The following is a 26,311-nucleotide window of genomic DNA, read 5'->3' as shown; positions in this document are numbered from 1 at the left end:
GGCTGCCGTCCGGCGAGGCGGGGGCCGCTCGGCCCTCACCGGGAGCTAAGCGAGCCCGGCAAACTTACCCAGCACTTTAAAAAACCATAAAATAACTAAACCCGAAGCCGCGGCTCCGCTGCTCTTCCCGGGAAGCCGTAATGTATTAATCTGCGCAGATGAGGGATGCGGTTTAAAATGCTGCAGCGTGCGGCTGCCACCGCTCTCCCCTGGGGTCTCGGAAGAGCTCCGCTACAAATCACTGGTGCTAAACGTTTTCTTGCCGGGCAGCGAGCCCCGGGGCCGGCAGCGCGGCGGGGACGGAGGGGGGCGGCTGCCGGCGCTGCGGAGGGTGCTCCGACCTTGGCCCCGTCCCTGTTCCAGCGCGTGGGGACGGAGGGAGGGTGAGGGCTGGGGACAAACATCTCGTAGCATCCCGGGGCACCCAACAGCACCCCAGGGTTTCCCACAGCATCCTGGGGCACCCCACAGCACCCCACAGCATGCCAGGGCACCCCACAGCATCCTGGGATACCCCACAGCATCCCGGGGCACCGCGCAGCATCCCAGGGTATCTCACAGCATCCCGGGGCACCCTACAGCACCCCAGGGTATCCCACAGCATTCTGGGGCACCCTACAGCATCCCAGCGTGTCCCACAGCATCCCAGGGTGCCCTACAGCATCCTGGGGCATCCCAGGGCACCCCACAGCATTCCGGGATACCCCCCAGCATCCTGGGGCACCCCACAGCATCCCAGGATGTCCCACAGCATCCTGGGGCACCCCACGGCATCCAGGGGCACCCCGCAGCATCCCGGGGCACCCCGCAGCATCCCACAGGATCCCCGGGCACCCCACAGCACCCTGGGGTACCCCACAGCATCCCAGGGCACCCCCCAGCTGGGGATCCCCCCACGAGGCAGGTCGCCGGCAGCCCGGGATTCAGTTCAGCCTCGCGCCGTCCCGGCACCTTTACGTTTCTGGGGCGTATTGATGCGGCTCCGCCCCGGTAACGGCAGCACCCGGGCGCCGTGGGGCGAGCGGGGAACTGTGCCGAGGCTTTCACAACGGGTAATAAAGGGGGTTCGGTGCTCCCACGCCACGCTGGGTCTGGTATAGATAATATGGATAATAAACTGTATCTATATATTATTCCATAGATATAATATTTTATATATATGTCTATACACACAAGAGCACTGACTGTCAGCGGATAAACAGCCACGAAGCTGCTAATAAAAGTCTGACCTCGCCAACTTCACGGCCTCACTGGGCACCCCCGGCAGCCGGGGGCAGCCATCGTGCACGGCACGGCACCGGCATCGCCCCTCCCTCCGGGAGCTCGTAAATAAAACCTCTCTCCTATTTCTCCAGGGAAAATTTCCCTGATTTACCATTGACCTCCCATCACTCCCGGAGCGGGGGCTTTTCCAGCCCTCATTTCTGGGCTCTAAACACCTTCTTCCCCCCTTGCTGTGCCGTGACCGGCGCGGTGAGCCGGGGAGCGGGGACGGCACCACGCGAGGCTCGCCTGCCCGGGAGCGCCTGCGCGGGCGCCGAACGCCCGAGATCGATCTCCGGGAGGATTGATGGACTTCGGGAGAAATAGGAGGCGAGCAGAAGGGAGGAGAAGAGCCGCGCGGTAGCATCAGTCACCGGAACGAAGCCGCCCGATAATTGCGGGCAGCACGCCGGAGCGAGACCCGGACGCCGAGGACCCGCGCCAGATGCCGGCGGCTGCGCCGCGAGCGGGGTGCGAGTCGCTGCCGCGGCACCGGCCCAAAGGCCTCGGGCCGGATCCCGCCCTTGCAAGCAGCAGCGCCGGGCAGGACGATGCCGCCGTCCCCAGGGGAGTCGAGCCGGCGCTGGTGGTGATGCCGGGGGGCTGCCGCTGCCGTCCCCTCCTTCCCTGGCCGCCGGCGGGCCTCCGAGTCGTGATGGCAACTTGGCTGCTGCCGCGGAGCCCGTGTGGGAGCGCGGCGTATTTTTAACACTAGTCCCTACCAAAATAGAGGCCGTCGGGAACAGGGAAACAGACGGCAGCGGGGAGGCGGGAGGTGGCCGGGCGCTGCCGAACCACGCCGGCTCCTGTAACGCAGCCCGGAGCCGGGGGCTGCCCGGGGACCCCCGGCCCAGCACCGCGCTGCCGGGACGCCGGCGGAGGGGCGCAGCTCCCAGCGGCGACGCTCAGCTCGTCACAGCCCCGGCTGCCCAGGGCCTTGGGACAGAGGGACTTACGGACGCGGGGACCGGCCGTTCTGCTGCATGGGGCCACAGATTTTGGGGTCACCGTGTCCCAGCACCACCCATCCGCAGCATTTTGGGTCCCCACACCCCAACACTGCACACCCGCAGCACTTGGGGTCCCCACACCCCAACACCGCACCCCAACACTGCACACCCACAGCATTTGGGGTCCCTGTATCCCAGATGCTGCAGCCTTTGGGGTCACCGTGTCCCAACACTGCACACCCGCTGCACTTGGGGTCCCCACACCCCAACACCATCCCCCCGCAGCATTTGGGGTCCCCGCACCCCAACAACGCCCCCCCGCCGGCAGGGATGCTCCGCCCCACGGCCAAGCAGCAGCGCCCGGGCACCCGAGCAGAGCCCCATGTCCCCAGGACGTGCCCCCACGGGGGGAAGGGGGTCCCCGACGGCACCACCCTGGTGCCTCCTGCAGCGGGACAGGCCAGGCCGCCGCCGCCGCCGCCGCCGAGCTCAGCCGTGACGGGGGGAACCCGCGCCGGGGACCGCGAGGCACCGCTGCCCGCGCAGCGGCCCCTCTGCCGTGGGCAGCAGGTGGGGAGCAGCACCCCGCCGGCACGGCTCCCATGGGGACAGACCCCAGCTCCGGTGACAGCCCGGGCAGTCGGCGAGGCTGCGATCCCCCTGCACGAAGCCGGGGTGAAAAAATGATGCAAAACACAAAAATCACCCTAAAAAATACATCAGTTCCCAAAAGCTGAGGCATCGTAGGGTAACTCAGGCTGGAAAGGGCTTTGGGAGGTCGCTCAGGGTGGGCTGTGGGGTGGGAGCATGGGATGGAGCGGGTACAACCCCGGGGGGCTGCAGCCATACCCTGCAACCTCATTTTCACCTCCTTTTCCCCCAAAAGCAGGCAGTACGCCCCATCTTGGCACCCTGGGGCTGCACGGCTCCTCGTGGCATCCCCCCCACCCCGGACACGGGCAGCCCCTTCCCCCCGGTCTCGCCTGCTCGCGAGGCGGCGGTGAGTTACGGCCGCTCCCCGGGGAGCCGCTCGCAGCCCGCACACGCCGATATACATCAGCCTCCTCGGATATACATCAGCCTCCTCGCGGGCGCACGCAGATAAATGTCGATATCGCCAGCCCCGCCTCATAAATACACAGCTCCGCCGTCTCTGAGAGATTTAGGGGCACCCAACCCCCGGGGGCAGGCGGCACCCGCACCCCAGCAGCACCGGGGGTGCAGCACCACGGCCCCCCTCGCCCCTCGGGGCGTGCTCTCCCCTGGGATCCTGCTAACGCTGCCGCCGGCCCCCGCACCGAGAAGGCGTCAGGCTGCAGCGTCTCGCCGGGAAAGAGGAACCCGGGATTAAATTAGCGCCTCTCTATTTGCACATATTTATAGCACTCAAACATATATATTTTAGCTGGGAAGACGGGATGAGGCTCCCTGGAGAGCATCCCTGAAGTCACATTTACAAGGGACCTGTCTTCTCTTTATGATGCTCATTTGCATTCGATATATATATTTTAAAAAAAAGGCGGCATTGATAAAATGCAGATATTTATCATATTCCTGGCTCTAAGCGATGGGTGGTGGCACCGTGCGGCGCGGGCAGAGGGAATGGGGAGCAGCGGCCGCCACGGTGCTGCTCCGCTCACGAGCACCGAAAGCGGCTGCCGGGAATGGCACTGGCTGGAAAACTGAAGAAATAAAAAAAAGAGTAGGAAAAAATAAAAAAAAGAGAGTGTGAGCAGAGGGTGAAACCTCCCCCGGCCCTGAAGCCCACGCCGGGCTCGGTGCCACCACCGCGCCGTGGCCCCCCGCCACCTCCCAGCATCCGCCCGCGTGATTTTATAGGACGTAAATACTTTGGCAGTTAATCAATTAGCTGAGGAATAACCTCCCCCTGGGGTGCGGCGCAGGAGCCCCCCCCGGCAGCTCCCACCCCCCCCCGGCCGGGTCCCCCCCACCCCCGGGCAGGTCCCCCCACCCCCGGGCAGGTCCCCGTCCGCCCCGTGAAACCAAGGGAGCGCAGAAGGATGTGTACGGGGAGGATGAGGAGTGCTGGGGGGGGGGCGAAGCAAGCTGCCGTGGGGGGAGGAAGGCGCCTTCCCCCCCACCCCACAAGACCACCCCCCACACGCTGGGACTACGCTGGGTGGGGAGCAGGGGGGAGCCAAGAGGCCACCCCAAAATCCAGCTGCTGGGAGTGAGCAGAGGCTGGGAGGAGGGCTGGAGGCTTGGGGGAAGCTCCAGGGGGGGACGATGACACTGGGGTGTCACAGAGCAGGGACCCTCACGGAGCAGGAGCAGGGTCGGAGCTGGAGCAGGGACCCTCACGGAGCAGGAGCAGGGTCGGAGCTGGAGCAGGGACCCTCAGGCAGCAGGAGCAGGGTCGGAGCTGGAGCAGGGACCCTCACGGAGCAGGAGCAGGGTCGGAGCTGGAGCAGGACCCTCACGGAGCAGGAGCAGGGTCGGAGCTGGAGCAGGGACCCTCACGGAGCAGGAGCAGGGTCGGAGCTGGAGCAGGACCCTCACGGAGCAGGAGCAGGGTCGGAGCTGGAACAGGACCCTCACGGAGCAGGAGCAGGGTCGGAGCTGGAGCAGGGACCCTCACGGAGCAGGAGCAGGGTCGGAGCTGGAACAGGACCCTCACGGAGCAGGAGCAGGGTCGGAGCTGGAGCAGGGACCCTCACGGAGCAGGAGCAGGGTCGGAGCTGGAACAGGACCCTCACGGAGCAGGAGCAGGGTCGGAGCTGGAGCAGGGACCCTCACGGAGCAGGAGCAGGGTCGGAGCTGGAACAGGACCCTCACGGAGCAGGAGCAGGGTCGGAGCTGGAGCAGGGACCCTCACGGAGCAGGAGCAGGGTCGGAGCTGGAACAGGACCCTCACGGAGCAGGAGCAGGGTCGGAGCTGGAGCAGGACCCTCACGGAGCAGGAGCAGGGTCGGAGCTGGAACAGGACCCTCACGGAGCAGGAGCAGGGTCGGAGCTGGAGCAGGGACCCTCACGGAGCAGGAGCAGGGTCGGAGCTGGAACAGGACCCTCACGGAGCAGGAGCAGGGTCGGAGCTGGAGCAGGACCCTCACGGAGCAGGAGCAGGGTCGGAGCTGGAACAGGACCCTCACGGAGCAGGAGCAGGGTCGGAGCTGGAGCAGGGACCCTCACGGAGCAGGAGCAGGGTCGGAGCTGGAACAGGACCCTCACGGAGCAGGAGCAGGGTCGGAGCTGGAGCAGGACCCTCACGGAGCAGGAGCAGGGTCGGAGCTGGAGCAGGACCCTCACGGAGCAGGAGCAGGGTCGGAGCTGGAGCAGGGACCCTCACGGAGCAGGAGCAGGGTCGGAGCTGGAGCAGGGACCCTCACGGAGCAGGAGCAGGGAGCAGGACCACAGAGCAGGAACCCTCACAGAGGACCATGGTACCAGAAGCAGGGACCTCCACAGAGGAGTGACCTGCATGGAGCAGGACCACCGAGCAGGACCACCCGTGAAGCTGAAACCCCACGGAGCCGGGAGCCCACACAGCAGGAACACCCACAGAGCTAGGACCCCATGGAGCAGGGACCCCACAGAGCAGGGACCCCACAGAGCAGGGACCACATGGAGCAGGGACCCCACATTGCCAGGACCCCACGGAGCAGGGACCCCACAGAGCCAGGACCCCACAGAGCAGGAACACCCATAGAGCAGGGACCACATGGAGCAGGGACCCCACGGAGCCAGGACCCCACAGAGCAGGGACCCCACGGAGCAGGGACCCCACGGAGCAGGGACCCCACGGAGCCAGGACCCCACAGAGCAGGGACCCCACGGAGCAGGGACCCCACGGAGCCAGGACCCCACAGAGCAGGGACCCCACGGAGCCAGGACCCCACGGAGCAGGAACACCCACGAAGCCAGGACCCCACAGAGCAGGGACCCCATGGAGCCAGGACCCCACAGAGCAGGGACCCCACGGAGCCAGGACCCCATGGAGCCAGGACCCCACGGAGCAGGGCTCAGCCAGACGCAGGCTCCGCCACTGAGGGGCTGGCGACCCCCCAGGGTGCCGACGCTCGGAGGTGGGGGACAACCTGGCTGATCTGCCCGTAAGCTCAGCTTGATGCACAGGGCGTCCCCCCAAGCAGGAGCCCCCCCTCTCCTCTCACCCCCATTTCACCCTCCTGGCGCAACCAGCAGCTCACCGCAGAGACCCCCCCCAAAAACCCCCGAGGTGTGGGAAGCCACAGAGTCCCCCCAGCCACCTGACCTCTCATTAGCTCTTTCCCTGAATAATTGATCAGGGCTGCGCGGGGCTCGTTAGAGGTGGAGCTGCTTCAATAACCAAGTTTGCCTTACTCAGGGTAAAAGTGTAATTTCCCAGCGCCGGGAGGGGTGCCAGGCTCCCCCGGCAGCTCCCGCGGGCACGGCGGCGGGCACGGCGCACCGGTGCGTGCCGGCAGCTCCCCCGCAGCTTTCCCGAGAGCCGTGGGGGCGGCTGGGGATGCGGGTGGGATCCCAAAACCGCCCGCCTCTGTCGCGCAGCGGGACGTGGCGGTGCCCGGCATACCGGCCCTGCCGCCAAAGGGCAGCGCCCGGCCGGGCACCCACCGCCCCTGCGGCGCAGCCGGGGGAGGCGGCAGGGGCTGGGGAGGTGTTCGAGTTGCCAGCATGACCAGCACCCCAGTTAAGAGGTAACGCAGCAGCAGGGTGGTAACACCAGGTGCTGGCTCCCAGCGAGGAGAGCCGGGGAGTCCAGCGCCGTTCCCACCCCGTCCCTCCCGCGCCGCATCCCACCGTGCCGCTGCCGCCCGGCTTCCACTCCGGCCAGCCCTGCCTGCACAGCCCTGCTGGGCTCGGGGGCACCCCAAAACCTCCATCCCCGGCACCCCCACCCCCCAGGGGAAGGGGCCAGCCTGACTCTTGCTTCACGGTTTGCCGCCGGCCGGAGCAACTGGGGGCGAATCACCCCACATGCCGGGCCGAGGTGGCATGGGGCTGGCGCACCGAGCTCGCCGGCATTGGCCGTGCCGGCTCCCGGCGCTGCCGGCAGGAGAGGGGAGGAATCCGGCCGAAGCCCAGGAATACCCACGCTGGCAGATGTGCGGGGTCTGCAGCAGGGGAAGACAGAAGGCGCGCGTCATCTTCCACGCTAACTGGCATGTTACCTGCCTTTTTAGCCCGTAATTAATGTGTACAACTTGATTAGAGAGCCTCAGCTGGGGAAGGTCTCCCTGGAGAAGAGCCAGGGAGGGAGAGCAGCAGCCGCCTATGCTCCTGGTGCTAAGGGGACCGGGAAGGGAGTGGGACAGTTTGCTCCAACAACAAAGAAGCATCTCCAGCAGCACTGTTAGCCCAGCTCAGCATGCCGCTGCTCTGGGACGTGCACCGTGGGACAATCCTGTGCAATGCAGGGTGATTCTGTGCAAGTCAGGATGATTTGGTGCAATGTGGGATGGTCCTGTGCAATGCAGGACGCTCCTGTGCAATGCGGGATGCTCCTGTGCAATGCAGGGTGATTCTGTGCAAGTCAGGATGATTTGGTGCAATGTGGGATGGTCCTGTGCAATGCGGGATGCTCCTGTGCAATGCGGGATGCTCCTGTGCAATGCAGGGTGATTCTGTGCAAGTCAGGATGATTTGGTGCAATGTGGGATGGTCCTGTGCAATGCGGGATGCTCCTGTGCAATGCGGGATGCTCCTGTGCAATGCAGGGTGATTCTGTGCAAGTCAGGATGATTTGGTGCAATGTGGGATGGTCCTGTGCAATGCGGGATGCTCCTGTGCAATGCGGGATGCTCCTGTGCAATGCAGGGTGATTCTGTGCAAGTCAGGATGATTTGGTGCAATGTGGGATGCTCCTGCGCAATGCGGGATGCTCCTGTGCAATGCAGGATGCTCCTGTGCAATGCAGGATGCTCCCGTGCAATGCGGGATGCTCCTGTGCAATGCGGGATGTTCCTGTGCAATGCAGGATGCTCCTGTGCAATGCAGGATGCTCCTGTGCAATGCGGGATGTTCCTGTGCAATGCGGGATGCTCCTGTGCAATGCGGGATGTTCCTGTGCAATGTGGGATGCTCCTGTGCAATGCGGGATGCTCCTGTGCAATGCGGGATGCTCCTGTGCAATGCGGGATTGTCCTGTGCAATGCAGGATGCTCCTGTGCAATGCAGGATGCTCCTGTGCAATGCGGGATGCTCCTGTGCAATGCAGGATGCTCCTGTGCAATGCAGGATGTTCCTGTGCAATGCGGGATTGTCCTGTGCAATGCGGGATGCTCCTGTGCAATGCGGGATGCTCCTGTGCAATGCGGGATGCTCCTGTGCAATGCGGGATGTTCCTGTGCAATGCGGGATTGTCCTGTGCAATGCGGGATGCTCCTGTGCAATGCGGGATGTTCCTGTGCAATGCGGGATGCTCCTGTGCAATGCGGGATGTTCCTGTGCAATGCGGGATGTTCCTGTGCAATGCGGGATGCTCCTGTGCAATGCAGGATGCTCCTGTGCAATGCAGGATGTTCCTGTGCAATGCGGGATTGTCCTGTGCAATGCAGGATGTTCCTGTGCAATGCGGGATTGTCCTGTGCAATGCGGGATGCTCCTGTGCAATGCAGGATGCTCCTGTGCAATGCAGGATGCTCCTGTGCAATGTGGGATGTTCCTGTGCAATGCGGGATGCTCCTGTGCAATGCGGGATTGTCCTGTGCAATGCAGGATGCTCCTGTGCAATGCGGGATGCTCCTGTGCAATGCAGGATGCTCCTGTGCAATGCGGGATGTTCCTGTGCAATGCGGGATGCTCCTGTGCAATGCAGGATGCTCCTGTGCAATGTGGGATGGTCCTGTGCAATGCGGGATTGTCCTGTGCAATGCAGGATGCTCCTGTGCAATGCGGGATGCTCCTGTGCAATGTGGGATGCTCCTGTGCAATGCGGGATTGTCCTGTGCAATGCAGGATGCTCCTGTGCAATGCGGGATGTTCCTGCGCAATGCGGGATGCTCCTGTGCAATGTGGGATGTTCCTGTGCAATGTGGGATGTTCCTGTGCAATGCAGGATGCTCCTGTGCAATGCGGGATGCTCCTGTGCAATGCGGGATGCTCCTGTGCAATGTGGGATGTTCCTGTGCAATGCGGGATGCTCCTGTGCAATGCGGGATGCTCCTGCGCAATGCGGGATGCTCCTGTGCAATGCGGGATGCTCCTGTGCAATGCAGGATGCTCCTGTGCAATGTGGGATGTTCCTGTGCAATGCGGGATGCTCCTGTGCAATGCGGGATGCTCCTGTGCAATGTGGGATGTTCCTGTGCAATGCGGGATGCTCCTGTGCAATGCGGGATGCTCCTGTGCAATGCGGGATGTTCCTGTGCAATGCGGGATTGTCCTGTGCAATGCGGGATGCTCCTGTGCAATGCGGGATGGTCCTGTGCAATGCGGGATGCTCCTGTGCAATGTGGGATGTTCCTGTGCAATGCGGGATGCTCCTGTGCAATGCGGGATGCTCCTGTGCAATGCGGGATGCTCCTGTGCAATGTGGGATGTTCCTGTGCAATGCGGGATGCTCCTGTGCAATGCGGGATGCTCCTGTGCAATGCGGGATGTTCCTGTGCAATGCGGGATTGTCCTGTGCAATGCGGGATGCTCCTGTGCAATGCGGGATGGTCCTGTGCAATGCAGGATGCTCCTGTGCAATGCGGGATGCTCCTGTGCAATGTGGGATTGTCCTGTGCAATGCGGGATGCTCCTGTGCAATGCGGGATGTTCCTGTGCAATGCAGGATGCTCCTGTGCAATGCGGGATGTTCCTGTGCAATGCAGGATGCTCCTGTGCAATGCAGGATGCTCCTGTGCAATGCGGGATGGTCCTGTGCAATGCAGGATGCTCCTGTGCAATGCGGGATTCTCCTGTGCAATGCAGGATGCTCCTGTGCAATGCGGGATGCTCCTGTGCAATGTGGGATTGTCCTGTGCAATGTGGGATGGTCCTGTGCAATGCGGGATGTTCCTGTGCAATGCGGGATGCTCCTGTGCAATGCGGGATGCTCCTGTGCAATGCGGGATGTTCCTGTGCAATGCAGGATGCTCCTGTGCAATGCGGGATGCTCCTGTGCAATGCGGGATGTTCCTGTGCAATGTGGGATGTTCCTGTGCAATGCGGGATGGTCCTATGCAATGCGGGATGCTCCTGTGCAATGCGGGATGCTCCTGTGCAATGCGGGATTGTCCTGTGCAATGTGGGATGCTCCTGTGCAATGCGGGATGCTCCTGTGCAATGTGGGATGTTCCTGTGCAATGCGGGATGCTCCTGTGCAATGCGGGATGCTCCTGTGCAATGTGGGATTGTCCTGTGCAATGTGGGATTGTCCTGTGCAATGCAGGATGCTCCTGTGCAATGCGGGATGCTCCTGTGTAATGCGGGATGCTCCTGTGCAATGCGGGATTCTCCTGTGCAATGCGGGATGTTCCTGTGCAATGCGGGATTCTCCTGTCCAATGCAGGATGCTCCTGTGCAATGCGGGATGCTCCTGTGCAATGCGGGATTCTCCTGTGCAATGCGGGATTCTCCTGTGCAATGCAGGATGCTCCTGTGCAATGCGGGATGCTCCTGTGCAATGCGGGATTCTCCTGTGCAATGCGGGATTCTCCTGTGCAATGCAGGATGCTCCTGTGCAATGCGGGATGCTCCTGTGCAATGCGGGATTCTCCTGTGCAATGCGGGATTCTCCTGTGCAATGCGGGATTCTCCTGTGCAATGCGGGATGCTCCTGTGCAATGCGGGATGCTCCTGTGCAATGCGGGATGCTCCTGTGCAATGCGGGATGCTCCTGTGCAATGTGGGATGTTCCTGTGCAATGCGGGATGCTCCTGTGCAATGCGGGATGCTCCTGTGCAATGTGGGATGTTCCTGTTCAATGCGGGATGCTCCTGTGCAATGCGGGATGCTCCTGTGCAATGCAGGATGCTCCTGTGCAATGTGGGATGTTCCTGTTCAATGCGGGATGCTCCTGTGCAATGCGGGATGCTCCTGTGCAATGCAGGATGCTCCTGTGCAATGCGGGATGCTCCCGTGCAATGCGGGATGCTCCTGTGCAATGCAGGATGCTCCTGTGCAATGCGGGATGCTCCTGTGCAATGCGGGATGCTCCCGTGCAATGCGGGATGCTCCTGTGCAATGCAGGATGCTCCTGTGCAATGCGGGATGCTCCCGTGCAATGCGGGATGCTCCTGCGCAATGCGGGATGCTCCCGTGCAATGCGGGATGCTCCTGTGCAATGTGGGATTGTCCTGTGCAATGCGGGATGCTCCTGTGCAATGTGGGATTGTCCTGTGCAATGCGGGATGCTCCTGTGCAATGTGGGATTGTCCTGTGCAATGCGGGATGCTCCTGCGCAATGCAGGATGCTCCTGCGCAATGCGGGACACCCCAGGTGATGCAGAGGCTGCTGCAAAGGGGTGCAGCTGCGTTTCCTGGGGGGCCGCAGCTGCCCACGGGCACGCCAGTCCCCTGGCACCAGACACCCCAAAATCTTCGCTCCGGAGCACGGCCCCAGGGCCGCTCCGCGGCAGGCGGGGAGTCGCCCCCTCGCTATTTCCAGGGCAGCGCGGGGGTGGCGAAGGAGGCGGCCGGCGTGACTCAGACCGTCGGTGCCCGCTGCACCCCCCGGCACCCTGTGGGCGCAGCGGGTCCTCAGTTGCTCCAGGGACCCCCAATAGCTCTGGGTCCCCCCGGGGCACCCTGCGGCGGCCGGGGTTGGGGGGTTATTCACCACTTTGGGGAACTTTTTGGAGCCAAATCAGCCCCTGGAAGCGGACGACAGCCAGTCGGTCTCCACAGCAACGGGGATTAAATATAACTTGCAGCAAGCGCGCTCCCCCCGGAGCATCCATTTCCAGGCCACCCCAGTGCCCTCCCCGCCCCCTCCCCTTTAATTTAAAAATTATCCGACTAAGCGGAAAGGCCGAGCCAGAGCCCCCCCGAGTCACCGGCAGCGGCCGAGAACCACCGTCACCGGCAGGGACGGGTGTGTTTAACCACCGGTCCCCGGGGAGGGACGGCGGGAGCCTGCTCATCCCGCCGTGGGAAGGGGACTCATCGCCCCCGACCCCGTGGAGGCCCCGTGGGACCTGGGCTGCACGTCCCCAGCCACGGGCGTCCCACTGGCGAGGAAGAGGATGGGGTCACGCAGGGCCGCCGCCGCCAACGCTGGGAAGCGGCCGCTCAACCGGCGGGAGCGGAGCAAGTCCCACCCGAAAGCGGGGAGCACGTTTCGGAGCGTGGCGGCGGGAGCCGGGGCCGATGCCGGACCCAGCGGGACGGCGCTTTGCCGCCAGCTCCTCTCGCAGGGAGCGCTCGGAGGAGCCGGCAGGATTCTTGTGTGTGAAACACAGCTGAACCCAGCGGCAGCCTCTTAAACCAGAAATATTTAAATACATCTAAATTCCTCCTCCCGAGCACGTGGGAGTTTTATCGCTTCTTAAAATTTTAATGTCTCAGTCGCAGGCAAGGGGGAGTCTCGTTTCCCCGTCTTTTGCAGCTGACTTTAAGAATGGTTAATTATAAATAAGACTCTGTGACTATTTATACGCACAAGCACGCGGAGAAGGACAGGTTTAGGACACGCTTCCCGCATGGCAGGAGCCAGCCTGGAGCGGGGCTGGGGATGCTCGTGCTCCGGCCGGCCGTGGGGACGGGACATCCCCAGGCAAGAGCATCGCTCTGGGGGGGTCTGGTCACTGGAGGGTGACGGTGACGGTCACCGGTGGGACCGGGGGTCTCCGGCCAGGCTGGCCGTGTCCCACAGACCACGAGGAGCAGGTGGCCGGAGCGAGCGGTCTGCCGGCACCCAGAGCTCCGGCAGGGATCTGCGCCTTTGGGTGCCACGGGAAAGGGCTGCGGGGTGCGAGGGGCTGGGGTTTGCTCGCCAGAGCGAGCCGGTGGGCAAGGGGGGCACCGCGGCGTCGTTCCCTGGGTCAGCAGTTGGAGTCTCGCCGGGAGCAGGCGCGGTCCCTCCCGCTCCCCAGAGCCCCCGGTGCTCCCCAGCCGGGGGGCCGGTGGCCTCGGGGCACGGCGAAGGGCCGCTCCGCGGCGCGCGGGCGCAGGCACCGGGGGCAGGTAAGCTGCGCGCTGGCTTTGCGAGCTCAACGCGCTGGTCCCCGGCTGCGGGAACAAAGGGGCGGACAAAGACTTCCCGACTCCACCCCGGCCCCCACGCTCCCCCCCAGGATAAATATTCCTTCGGTGGGAGCGGCAAGAGCTGTTGCTTACAGAAACCTTGGTGTTTTTATCCCCGTATAAGATCTATTTATATGCTTATTGAATTTTTCATAACCAAGTTGTGAACGATCAGCGTTCAGGGTCATCCTTTATACACGGTTATTGCCATAGAAACGGGAGCGAGAGATGAGCCGCCCCACATCCTCTCCCATCGAGGGATCCGGCAGCGCCGGCAGAGGCTCTGCGAGCCACCGCTCTCGCCGGCGACGGGCCTCCCTGTCCCGGCACCGTCCGCCCGTCCCGCCGCCAGCCTAGGAGGTGGCACCTTGAAACGATGCCCCTGCCGCGCTCCGCTCCGCGGCGAAGCCTCGGCTGAAATAGGCGCCGCAAGCGCTGCTTTAGTTGGGGAACGCTTCGGTTTTTGTAGGACCTACCAAAACGAGCGCCGCGTGCGTGCGGGGATGCGCGCCCTCGTCCTGCTGCACGGGCAAGCCCCTGGGGTGATGCAAGAGACGCTCGTGCTCGTCCCCGTCCCCACGTGTCGCCCCGTGGGGGGTCCCACAGCCCCACCACCTCCTCCCGGGTTGGGCGGAGGAGAGGGGGCCTTCCCAGGCCCCCCATTGCTGCCCCTCAGAGCAGCCCCCCGCCCCCCCGCTGCAGCCAAGCACTCTGCCCGCAGGGAAGAGGGGGCGAGCAGCCACAGCACAGGGCATCGCCACGCGCGGGACGGGTGCCCCAAAACCTCTGGTCAGCTCCAATTAGTGCTCCCCAGCTCAATGAACGCCCCCCCACCCCCACCCCCCCGATCCTGACCCGTCGGCAGCACCGGCGTTAACCTCACCCGCAGCCCCGCGGGGGTGAGGGAGGACCGTGCACCCGAGCGGGGCGAGGATCCCCCCCATCGCGGCGGGGGCTCACCTGCGAGCAGGAAGGTGATGAGGCAGGTCTCCTTTGGCATGAAGAGCTTCAGCCGGGAGCCGCTGAAGACGTACTCCACCACGGCCTCGGAGCGGCCGGCGCGCTGCAGGAAGGGCAGGAACTGCTTCGCCTTCTGGGTGTCCTGCAGGGAGGGAAACGGGGGGTCAGGGTGGGGGCTCTGACCACCCCCCTCGATGTCCGGCGACCCGCCGGCACCGCGACGTCCCTCACGGTGGGGACAGCGGCTGCTCCTCGCTGCAGGCTCGGATGGGTCTCGCCTGCCCCGTGCCGCTGGGGTGGGATGCGGGATGCGGGCAGGGACCCGACTTCTCCCAGCTCGGGATGGACTGAGCACCCCACGCCTGCACCCACATCCCAGGGGCAGGGGCTGCTCCGGTGTGGGCACAGCTGCCTGGGTGCAGGCAGGAGCAGGCAGGAGCAGGCAGCAGCAGGCAGGCCGGCTCCTGCCCCGTCCCTCCCTTCCATAACGGAGCAGTCCGTGACTCCCGGGAAACCCCCCTTCGCACGCCACCTGCTCCCTCCCCAGCCGCGAGCCTCTGCGAATAAATCCAGGCACGTTCATTAATAAAAACTTAACGAGCTGCCAAGTAGCTCAGGAGGCCGGGGCTCCAAGGGGGTGTCGGGGTCCGTGTCGCAACCTCCCAATGTATTTACCCAAGGAAGAAAGGGGAATAAAAAAAAGCAGCTCCCCAAATAAAAGGCGGCCAGGTGGCTTTTTAATCTCACTCTGGCCTTAATTTAGAAAAATGAGGTGCAGAGGGGAGCGTGGCACGGCCAAAACCAGGCGGCTCTCGCAGGACCTGGAGCCGGCTCCCCCAGGCAGGGCCGGAGGCAGGAGCTGGTCCGTGGCAGCAGGGCCGGAGCGGGGCTTAATAACTTTTATTAAGCTCAATGGAAGCCGCTGGCGTTGGAAAGGCAGCGGCGCGGGGAGGGAAGGGGCTCGGCCGGGGAAGGCAGGCAAGCGGAGGCGGCTGTAAATCTCTGGAGCAGAGGCTGGGAGCCAGGGCGGGAGGGGGAAGGCGCTGGCATCTGCTGGCAGAGGAGACGGAGCTGCTTCCAGAGCAGGCTGTAAGATGGCAGCGGCAGAAGAGGCAAATCCCAGTGCCCCTCCGGGGACGGGGGAGCCGCGGCACGAGCATGGGGAGCCGAAGGAGCAGGAGCTGCGGCTCTGCCCCTTAGCTCCGGCAGGTATCAGTGCCGGCGGCACGAGCAGCTCGCGGACCGGCACGAGCAAGGGGGGGCCGGTGTTTTGTGTGCACCCCCATTTTAACCTGCTCCGGGGCAGCGGGCGGCTGCTGGCTTGCTCACGTGTGCGACCCGCAGCCGCCGGCTGCGCGGAGCCGGCCCGTGCCGCAGCGGCGGCCCCAGGTGCTGCCGGTGCCCAACCTGGAGCCACTCCGTGCATCGAGCGGGCGCAGGTCTCAGCGGTCCCCGAGTGCCAGCGCTGCCACCCTCCGGCTTCGGCACAGGGAAGGACACCGTCATCCGCCACGCCGGTGCTTCGGCATCTTCCTCCCAGCGCCTGGGGGGTGCCCCAAGGCTCGGGGCGGCAGCACGCCCACCCAGCAGCACGGCCTCAACCAGCACCTTCACACCGCCATCCCAGCTCCCTTCGCTGCAGGCACCCACCCCGCCCAGCCGCCAAGGGGTCCCAGGCAAACCCAACGCCCCCCAGCAGCTTGCCCGGGGCAGGGCTGGCAAACGAAGACCCCCCTCAAATCCCGCCGCATCACCCCCCGCCGCGCTCGCCGCTGGATCGCTCGCCGCCGCGTGTGCTCCGCGCGCAAAGCAACCCGGGGAGGGTTTTTTAGCAGATGTGCAGTCAAGAAGTTAATACAACACATGTAAGTGCAATCTGCATGCAAAGAAAAACCACATTACCCGGCGTTAACCACTTAGGTCTAACATATGCAAATCTAAAATGGGAGCCGTTAATGAAGGCTACTAATTAGTGGTAATCGCTGTACAGTCTCGATTTGATTAGCTTAAGGAAAAAAAAAAAGAGCTGCAAGAAGGAGCCCACCGTAGGGTGGGCTTCTGTGCTCCAGCCCAAAAGTGGGTGCTCGGGGAGACCCCCCAGCTGCCCCGAGCGGGTGGGGGAGGCAGCCAGGAAGAGCTGGGCGCCGAAGACCAACCCCGCGAGCCGGCTGCCGTCAGCATTGGAAGGAGGCGGCGACGTTCCAACATGCTGGAGAATGACCTTAAAAATCCACCGGGATTTGCACGAGACAAAGCAGCTCCTCCGCACGAGGGGCAGAGACGTGCCAGCGCCCACCGGCACCGTGGAATGATAAGCGGAGAGCGGCGATTCCTGCACGGCGAGGTGCGCCGGCAGCCGAGGCGGCCCGGCACGGCGGGGACAGGCGTCCGCTCGCTCCCCAAGTCCCTGTTAGGGCAGGTTTATTTGGGGTTTTGGCATTAAGGCGGAGGGGAGCCGCGCTGCTGGGAGGATGCTCTGGGTTGCTTCGAGCCTTTCCTGCTCCCTTGCCTGGCAAAGCGCCCTTGCTCCCCGGTGCAGCACCGCCGCCTCTGCCGTGGTGGTGGGGGCACAGGTCTCCCGCTCGCCATGGGCGCCAGGAAAAGCTGGGCACGATGCAAGGGCTGGGGGTTTGACGCCTTGGTCCCTTTGGACCCTCCTCAAAACGGGGCCACGCCGGCCTCTGCTCCCCCTCACAGCCACCGCCGGGTCTGACCCAGACCCCACCGAGGGTGTTCGGCGGCCGCCCCGCGGTGCACGGCGAGGGGACGGCGCCCACCGAAACAGAGACGGTGGCAGCGGGGAGAGGTCGGGCTCAGATGCTGGGTTGCAGCGTTTAACGCTGGGGATACGGGATCCCCTGGGATGGCACGTGCCGGGCATCGCCCGCCGAGGGGCCGGGAGCTGCGGTGCCGAGCAGCCGGCGGGACGGGGCAGGAGCAGGGGGAGCCGATCCTGGCGGAAGGGATGGCTGTGCCGATGCCGGGAGCAACTTCTGGGAGTGAATTTTGGGAGTGGTCGGGGCAGCCGCCGCTGCCCGGCACAGGTCCGAGCTGCTGTGCCAGCCTGGCACACGGTGCGTGGCTACAGGGCGGGCGGCCTTAGGGGTGGCCGGCAGCCGGTGCGGAGAGCTGGCGGCCGCCCAGATTAGCCGGCGCTGCCGCCGCGTCCGGCCTTTGCCTTCGTGCTGCAGGACACGCGCAGACGCCCTTCGCTGCCGGGGCCGGCTCCGGCTCCGGGGTTCTGCGGTGGGAAGGAGCCGAGCGTGCCATGCCGCTGTCCCCAGCTCTGGCAGGGACCCAGCGGGTGCCCTGGGGACAGACGGACATGGGCGCTGTGGTTTGGAGGGGATGGAGACGAGGAGCTCCCAGACCCGCCTACCCTGGGTCTGCTCTCCAGGGCCAGCGACCCCATGCTCGGGCACAGGACAGCGAGGTCCCGGCCGCCCCACGAGCAGCCTGGGACAGACAAACGGCCCCCAGCCCGCACCGATCCCGCTGCAGGAGCCGGCCTGGCAGCCTCCGGAGGGGCCATGGCACCGGGAGCGTGGCGGAGCACCAGCTCTGTGGTGGTGGGTGCCGGGTTGGGATGCTCCCAGCCCACCCAGCTTATCCCATCAAGGGTTGGGGAGGGATGTAATCGGACGTGCCTGCGCAGGGACGTGGTGACAGAGGCTCTTGGATCTGCCGGGCGTGGGGGAGGCATCAGCAGCTAAACCCAGACGGGGCAGGGATGTGGGGGATCCCCACCATGCTGGCAACTCCCCCTCCCCATCCCAGCTGCGCTGAGCCTTGGTTCCCACCTTCAGCGGTGCCCAGGCTCGCGCAGGATTCATCCCCTGCCACCGAGCTGGCAGCTCAGGCGCCTTTCGCTGCCTCTGGGGAGAAACAGGCGCTTCCAGGGCACGACCCACCCACCCTATTTCATGCACTGACCTCGTGGGGGGTGCAAACCCCCCCGGCACCCCCATCCCACCCCTTTTCAGGGCTCCCCAATTCACAACAGACCGGGGCACCCCACCAGGGTGCTGCCGGCTCTGCCCGCCCTGCTCCTTGCCCACCCCTCCCACCCAGGTGGTACCACCCCTGTTACTATTATTTTAACACTTCGAGCATCTAATTAGCTGGGAATTGAAGGAAAATTATGCATAAATACGGCGAGGAAAAAAATATCCTCCTAACTCCACTTTTATGTGAAGCTCTGCCAATTATGCAAAATTATTCAAGGTCTTTCCACAAGGACAGGAGGCTTTCTGGCGGCTGGGCTGCCGCGCGCCTGCCCGCGCTCCCGTGCCGGAGCGCACGCGAATGGGAGAAGCGAGCTAGCGTGGCTTTGGATTGCGGCTGCGCTCCCCTCTTTGCTTTTCCTCTGTTTTCGGGGGGGGGGGGATTTTTTCTTGCCTGCAGCATCGCAGGTCCACGAGGAGGGATGCTGCTTCCCTTTGCAGCTCCCGGCGCGCAGGGAATGCCCGTCTGTGGGCAGCGCAGGCGAGGGACCGGGGAGGGTTTGGGGTGTCGGAGAGGAGCAGGATGCTCCTGGGATGCCCTGGTGTCCCCGGGCCCTGGAGGGATGCCAGGGCAGCCACCGTCGGATGGCTCGAACCACAGGGAAGGGACGTTTCCCAGCACAAGCCTGGGCGGGAGGACAGGAGGCTGCGGCGGAGCCAGGAAAACTGGGCTGAATCTTGTGTTTGAGCTAATTCCCCGCCTTTCGCATCCCAGTTGCCAAGCCGGCCGGGGGGCTCAGGAATGGGGAGGCGGGGTAAGGCAGAGCTGGGCCCCGGCAGCTTGGCAGGGTGGGGGCAGAGATGACGACCCAGGGACAAGGACACAGTGATGGTGCCATGCTGGTGGATGGCACAGGTTGACATCCATGGGCGAGGGGTGTGCTGCCACCGCCCCATGGGATGCACCGAGGGTCCTGTCACCCTGTCCCCATGATCTGAAAGGCAAAACACCCCAAAGCCTGTGTTTTCCCGACACCGTTTCCCCACAGAGTGCCGGGGCGCGGGGAGGTGCCGCGCCGGGAAAGGGCAGCGGGCACAGCTGGGCAAAACCGCAGGCGCATCGGGTACCGACGAGCCCGGGGACGGGGATGTCTCCAGCGCTCGAGGGACCCAGAGCAACGCCACCCGAGCCACTCCGGCGCTAGTGCCGTGCCAGCGCCGGTGCTGCTCTGCCAGAGCGACGCGGAGCTCAGCAGCGATGCCGCCTGCTCTCTGCCGGGCAAACCGGCGCCGCGGCCGGCAGCGCGCAGGGGGTCCGAGCCCTCCACCTCGGGTGCCGCCCGGGTGCGGAGCGGGAGAGGCACCGCTCCTCCTCCTGCCCAGCCCCAGCCCAAACCGCTGCAGGGGTCCCGGTCACCCCGCTGCGGCACGTGGGGCCGACCGCACCGCGACAGGCGCCCCAGGTCCCGGGGGGCCGGGCTGAGCGCCGCTCCTGCACACATGGCACCAGCAGCACGGGGGCTGCGGGGACACGGCTGGGAGGGGACGGACGGACACGGTGCCACGCCGCGCACAGCCACTGCTGCCTGGTGGCTCACTGCCACAGCATCACCGGCCAAATCTTGCCGTTGGCGTCACCGGCACCCCAATATATCGCCGCCACCCCCCACCCCGCCTGGCTCCTGCCTCCCGTTGTGGCATGGCACCGCAGCGGCTCCAGTTTGGTGCTGGGGAGCTGGGACCGACGGCCGGGAGGGACAGCAGAGCCCGGGGAATCGCAAAGCACACCCCGCCGCTGCCCTGGGCCCCGTGGGACCCCGGGCATGGGTGCTCGCCGAGCCTGGCGCACGCCCAGGCAGCGGGAGGAGCGCGGCGCCGCCAATTCGCATTGAATTATTTTGGCAGTGGTAAAGCACCCGCTGTCAGTTCGGCGCGCGCCCGCATCCATCACGCCGCACAACTGCTGACACACGGCTAACTAAGGCCGGGATCAATTTACAGAAAACTATTAAAGATTTAAAAAGATTAACAAATCTTCATAAAAGCCATGATGTATTAGCCTAATTTTGTTTGCAGGGGCCCTCCCATCCGGCTCCAAACCTTTTCCTCGCTGCCCTGATTGAGTTACGGGGGCTCCTAAGGATCCCGGCAGCAGCACGGTCCCGGCGCAAGGACCCTGCCGGGGTTGGGGCTGGGGGGCTTGGAGTGGGGGCGTCCCCACACCCCGCCGCCGTCGCCGCCGGTTCGTCTCGCTCTGCGAGGGCAATCACACCAGCCTGTGTTTTTCAGAAGCCTAAAAGGTAACCGAGCCCTGGGGAGCCGGCGGCCGTGCCGCGGGGGTGCCCCTGGCACCCTTCGCCGCGCCCGATCCGCAGGGACCCCGCGAGGGGTTCACCTGGGGAGGATCAGACGTCTCCGTCTTGTACGAGCAGCAGACCCCACCCCAGCAATGAAAAGCAGGGCGGGAGGCTTGTGCAGGCGGGAATTGGGGTGCCCAAGGCAGAGCTCCGACCCCCCCGAGGGCACAAAGGACCTTCTCGAGAGCCAGGCCATCAAACCCAGGATGGACGCACGGACGCAGCTCCGGCGCTGCCGCGGGAGCCCCGCGCTGCAAAACCCTGCGGCACCGCGGGGTCACCGTCGCCGCCGGTGCTTGGGGTGACGCCAGCACGAGGCATGCGGTGAGACCACCCCGCTGCTCCCCGGAGAAGAGAAACCCCGGGAGAAATCTCATTTCACCCTTTCGGGGTGCGCCGGGTGGTGACAAACGCCTTCTGCAGCGGCACTTGGGGGGCCGCCAGCCCCGTCGGAGGATGATGATGGGCTGCAATACTCCCTCGTGCCATCCCCAGCTGGGGGTCCCGGCTGCTCCGGCAGACCCCGGCAGAGCTGCAGAATTCCCTCATGCAACGAGCAGGATCACGGGCCGCGCAGGTGCGCCAGCACCCGGCACCTCCCCGGCTCCGCTCCACGCACCCCATCCCGGCAAACAACCCGGCCCGTGGCACAGCCGGCGCGGCCGCGCCCCACGCCGCGCCCCAGAAGGTCCTTACCCCGGAGATGTCAGCCACCCGGTGAATCGGCACCTCCTTCTTGCTGTGCAGCCCCTTGCCGTTCTTGATGGCCCTGCAAAAGAGAGGTGGCACGAGCCGTCAGCGCCCGCCGCGGCGGCTGGAAGGGCCGGCGTTGCCCCCCGCGCCCGCCCGGCGAGAGAGCGGCCGACTCGTTGGCCTGCTAATCCCAATGAGCATCCTTGGGCGGCTCACCTGAGCTCAGCACGTGCCTGATCAGCGGGGCCGCTCGCCCCCGTTACCAAATTAAATTATTTTGTTCCCCGCACAAACGGAGGGATCAAGAGGAAGGCGAGTGCCCCGGCAAGATGCAAAATTAATACGTGTTTCTCTCAGCGCTTCATCACATGGAGCATTTTAAATGCAAAATACGCGGCGAACGCTCCAATTTTAATGGAAATAAGTTCCTACCAGGTTAAAATAATACCGAGGTGATGAGAAGCCTGAATGAAGCCACCAAGGAGGGCACTTCGTGGCTGAAAAATGAGTGGGTTCCCCAGAACTGATGCCGGAGCCGGTTCTGCGGCGCGGTGCCGAGCCGGCTCTGCCTGCGCGGGAGGGTGCAGCACCGGGATGGCATCAACCGGGAGGGGGTTAGGGACACCGCTCTCCAGCAGAGCTGCGGCCGTCGGTTTGGGACCGAGCGCCCCAAAGCAGAGCCCGGGACCGCAGCGCTGCCGGCCCTCACCGCCCCGGCACCCGGCGCGCAGCCGAGCGGCACGGGCAGAACCCGGGTGCGCGCTGCCCCGGCGTTGGGCTTGTCGCCTCGGTGGGTGGACGGCGAGGGCAGCCGCACCGGTGATCCGGCGGCAGATTTATTGGGTTTTCATGCAGTTCACGGCCGGGCTGGCTTATTGCCGGGTGCGGGAGGGAGCGGCGGCAGCGCTGCCCTCGGCCAGGCTGAGTGGGAAGGGCTGGCAGCGGCGGGTGAAAGGGCAGCAGACATTCATTAGAGCTCCTTCCCCTGACAGGTTTGTCCTTTTCCAGCTTCCAAAGGCCAAGCTTATTTTCCAGGTGTTAGCGGCACAGCGCAGAAGCGAGCGGGGAGCTGCCGCCCGCTGCCGCCCTGCCTGTGCCGCGCCGAGGGCGAGCACGCTTGGCACAGCCGGCGCCAGCCCCCGAGGCCGCCCCCAGCCCGCTGCCCGGCGTTTTTTTGGGTTGGGGCTTTTTTTAGAGAATCCAGCAGCCCAAGCAGGGCTGGAAACCAGGTCCCTGCCCCACATCTCCCGGAGGATGCTGTGCCCACAGCTCGGGCTTGCCAGCGCCTGCAGCCAGGCCAGGCGGAGCCTTCGGCTCATCCCGAAGGATGCCCAGAGCCCTGGTTCCCCGTCCCCAAGCAGGATGGCAGCCGGCAACGGTCCAGCCTCCTTTCACCACCTTTCACCCCCAGTGTGGTGGTTCCCCCCGGGATGAGGCCACCCCATGCACGAGCTCTGTGTCCCCGCAGTCACCCCCGGCCAGCTCCAGAGCTTCTCCTCCCTGCCGCAGGGCTTCCCACGGGGAGTAGGAAAGGGCACCTTCCCCTGCGAGGCTGGGGCAGGCAGGGACGCCGGCAGAGCCCGGGGCAGAAGCAGGCAGCCCTGCCCACAGCAGGCTCACAGGGCGGCACGGCATCGGTGCGTGGGCCTGGGGCAGCCCCGTGCTGGAAAGGAAGGCTGGGGGATGCAGGGGGGGCACCCACCCCACCCCCCCACCCCCCCCCCCAGGAAAACCTGGTGGGATGGGAAAACTCATCACCTCCTTTCTAAATACCCCAGGGAGGGACCAAGCAGGCAACGCCGACTCCGGCCTTTGCTAAGGAGCTGGGAGGGTTAAAGGGGTTTTGCAAACCCCGAGCAGCCATCATCTCCAGACTGCCCAAAGCCCACCTCCAGGGGGATCTCGGGGCCCGCACCCCGATCTCACCCCAAACCTCCCGTTCCCCTTGGGAGCTTGTTTCTGCCCCCGGCATTACCGGGGAGCGAGCAGGGACATCCGAGCACCCTGATATTTGGGACATCTGAGCTCGAAACCACCCCCCTCCATGCCCGGAGCGCGGCTGTGGGCTCCATCCGCCTCATCCAACCCCAGGTATCCTGGTGCCCGGCTGCAGGATCGCCGACATCGGAGCCCTCCGAGATGCCGATTTAACACCAGGCACCTCGGCTTTCGACAAGGTACGTCCCCATGGCTCGGCAATGAGGCCCCAAGCAAGCTGCCGGCCGCCGATCCCACGCCATGCGGGGTGGTGGTGGGGGTGTGTGGGGAAAGGGAGCGCGAGAGCCCATTTATCAACCTTCCCCCTCAAAAGCGAGAGGCTTGCAGTAAAACTGAGCACAGTCTTGCACAGCGGGCTGGCAGAAACCACGCCGCAACCCCCTCAAAGCTGCTCTCCTCTGCTGTCGGCACAGCGCCGTCAGCTGCTGCCAGATTTGCTGCCGAGGAGGAGCTGAAATCCCACCGCCCCGCTGGGCCCAGCCGTGCCACCGCCTCCGGTGCAGCCAGAGCCGGGCCAGCGCCCGCGGGGGCACGGGAGCAGCGCCGGGGGGAACCGCAGGGTGGGCGGCAGCTCAGCCGGAGGGGAGCGGCGCCGGGAAAGGGGTGCCCGTTGCTCAACGCCATGCGACCCTTGGGTAGGACGGGACGCAGGAGGTGGATGGGGTGCAGCCTGCTCCGGGCTTCCCCTCCCCGCGGAGCTGCAAGGCTCGGGCGCAGCTCTCCGTGCAGAGACGGGGCGCAGGGACGCAGCCCTGGTGCAGGGGGCACTGGGCCGCAAGGGGGGCTGAGCAACGCGGTCACCTCCTGCAGGGAGCTGGCCCCTGCATGTCTGAACCGTGCACCCCGGACCGTGCACAGCTGCACTGCGCATGCGTGGACCATGAACCCTGGACCACGAATGCCTGGACCGTGCACAGCTGGATCATGCACACCTGGACCATGCACAGCTGGGTCACACATGCCTGGACCGTGCAACCTCGACCGAGCACACCTGGACCGTGCAACCTCGACTGTGCGCACCTGGACCGTGCAACCTCGACCGAGCACACCTGGACCGTGCAACCTCGACTGTGCACACCTGGACCGTGCAACCTCGACCGAGCACACCTGGACCGTGCAACCTCGACTGTGCGCACCTGGACCGTGCAACCTTGACCGAGCACACCTGGACTGTGCAACCTCGACTGTGCACACCTGGACCGTGCAACCTCGACCGAGCACACCTGGACTGTGCAACCTCGACCGTGCACACCTGGACCGTGCAACCTCGACTGTGCACACCTGGACTGTGCAACCTCGACCGTGCACACCTGGACCGTGCAACCTCGACTGTGCACACCTGGACCGTGCAACCTTGACCGAGCACACCTGGACTGTGCAACCTCGACCGTGCACACCTGGACCGTGCAACCTCGACCGAGCACACCTGGACCGTGCAACCTCGACCGAGCACACCTGGACTGTGCAACCTCGACCGTGCACACCTGGACCGTGCAACCTCGACCGAGCACACCTGGACTGTGCAACCTCGACTGAGCACACCTGGACCGTGCAACCTCGACTGTGCGCACCTGGACTGTGCAACCTCGACTGTGCGCACCTGGACCGTGCAACCTCGACCGAGCACACCTGGACCGTGCAACCTCGACTGAGCACACCTGGACCGTGCAACCTCAACTGAGCACACCTGGACTGTGCAACCTCGACCGAGCGCACCTGGACTGTGCAACCTCGACTGTGCACACCTGGACCGTGCAACCTCGACGGAGCACACCTGGACCGTGCAACCTCGACTGTGCACACCTGGACCGTGCAACCTCGACTGTGCGCACCTGGACCGTGCAACCTCGACCGAGCACACCTGGACCGTGCAACCTCGACTGTGCACACCTGGACCGTGCAACCTTGACCGAGCACACCTGGACTGTGCAACCTCGACTGTGCACACCTGGACCGTGCAACCTCAACTGTGCACACCTGGACTGTGCAACCTCGACTGTGCACACCTGGACCGTGCAACCTCGACGGAGCACACCTGGACCGTGCACCCCGGGTCCGTGCGCCCCAGGAGAGGCGCTCGGGAAGTCGGGCGCCCGAGGAAGCTTTGCGCTTCCCTCCCGCCCGAGCGACGTACAAGCGCCGCCCGGCTGCGGGCACCGACACAACGCGCCCGGGAGCATCCCCTGCCCGCGCGCGAGGTGCAGGCAGGCAGCAGAGCAGGCAGGGCTGCCCGGTCAGGCAGAAAGAGTAGCCCTTCCCGCTCCTCCCAGCTGGCAGAGGAGAAGGCAGGCATCAGCGCCCCTGCCTGCATCAGCGTTTCTGCTGCCTCCGCCGAGGACACGGCGCGGGGAAGCATCCGCACGCATTTTTCTCACCACGATAACCTCAACCTAATTACAGGAGGCCTCAAGTGCCTCAAGTCCTTCGGATCGGCTCGGACGTCACAGGGTTTAAATGCAATTACTTCTCTGGCAGACAGGCCGGGGCAGGAAGGCTGCGGCAGCGCCCTGCCGGGCTTCGCCGCCCCGAGGAGCGGCGCGGGGCCCTTTGAACCCCGGCGTGATGCACGCAATGGGCCGTGAGACTCCAAACAACCTCCCAGGCTTTTTGCAAATGTTATCTGCCTTCAGCTGCCTACAGGCAGCTCCGGCATTAACATGGAGAACCCGCCACGCAGCGAGATGCTTCCCACTGACTCACGGCACGCCTGGCCCTCCGCCAGCGCTGAGCCCGAGCCCGTCTGCGGCACCAGCGCTGCGCCGGCAGCATGGAGGAGGTCGGGGCTGAGGCGGGCACACGCAGCCGGGCCCTACTCGGGGAGGATTTTGGCTGCCGGGGAGTCAGGGGGAGCTGGAGGCAGGAGCAGGGACCTTGCAGAGCCTGCGGAGGGGAAAGGACGCTCGCCCCGGGCAGGAGGGATGCGGGGCAGGAAGGCCGCGCCGAGCAGCGGGGACGGACGGATGGATGGGGACGCGGCAGGGATGGGATGGGGGGGGATGCGGTGCAGCCCTGCACC

General features: G+C 65.0%; 1 protein-coding gene across 1 annotated transcript in view; it reads right to left on the bottom strand.

Moving 5' to 3' along the window:
• SND1 (staphylococcal nuclease and tudor domain containing 1) overlaps positions 1–26,311 on the bottom strand; it is a 148,529-nt gene that overhangs the window by 40,630 nt on the left and 81,588 nt on the right. The window contains exons 14-15 of the mRNA XM_064441520.1: positions 21,301–21,373; positions 14,304–14,445 (exon numbers count right to left, since the gene is read on the bottom strand). Of these exons, the coding sequence (XP_064297590.1) occupies positions 14,304–14,445; positions 21,301–21,373 (215 nt within the window). The remainder of the gene's footprint in view (positions 1–14,303; positions 14,446–21,300; positions 21,374–26,311) is intronic.

This window comes from Phalacrocorax carbo, chromosome 1, assembly GCF_963921805.1.
Source record: "Phalacrocorax carbo chromosome 1, bPhaCar2.1, whole genome shotgun sequence".
NCBI classification, from domain to species: Eukaryota; Metazoa; Chordata; class Aves; order Suliformes; family Phalacrocoracidae; genus Phalacrocorax; species Phalacrocorax carbo.
Note: the sequence above shows the minus strand (reverse complement) of the source record. Positions and strands in the feature narration are given on the sequence as shown.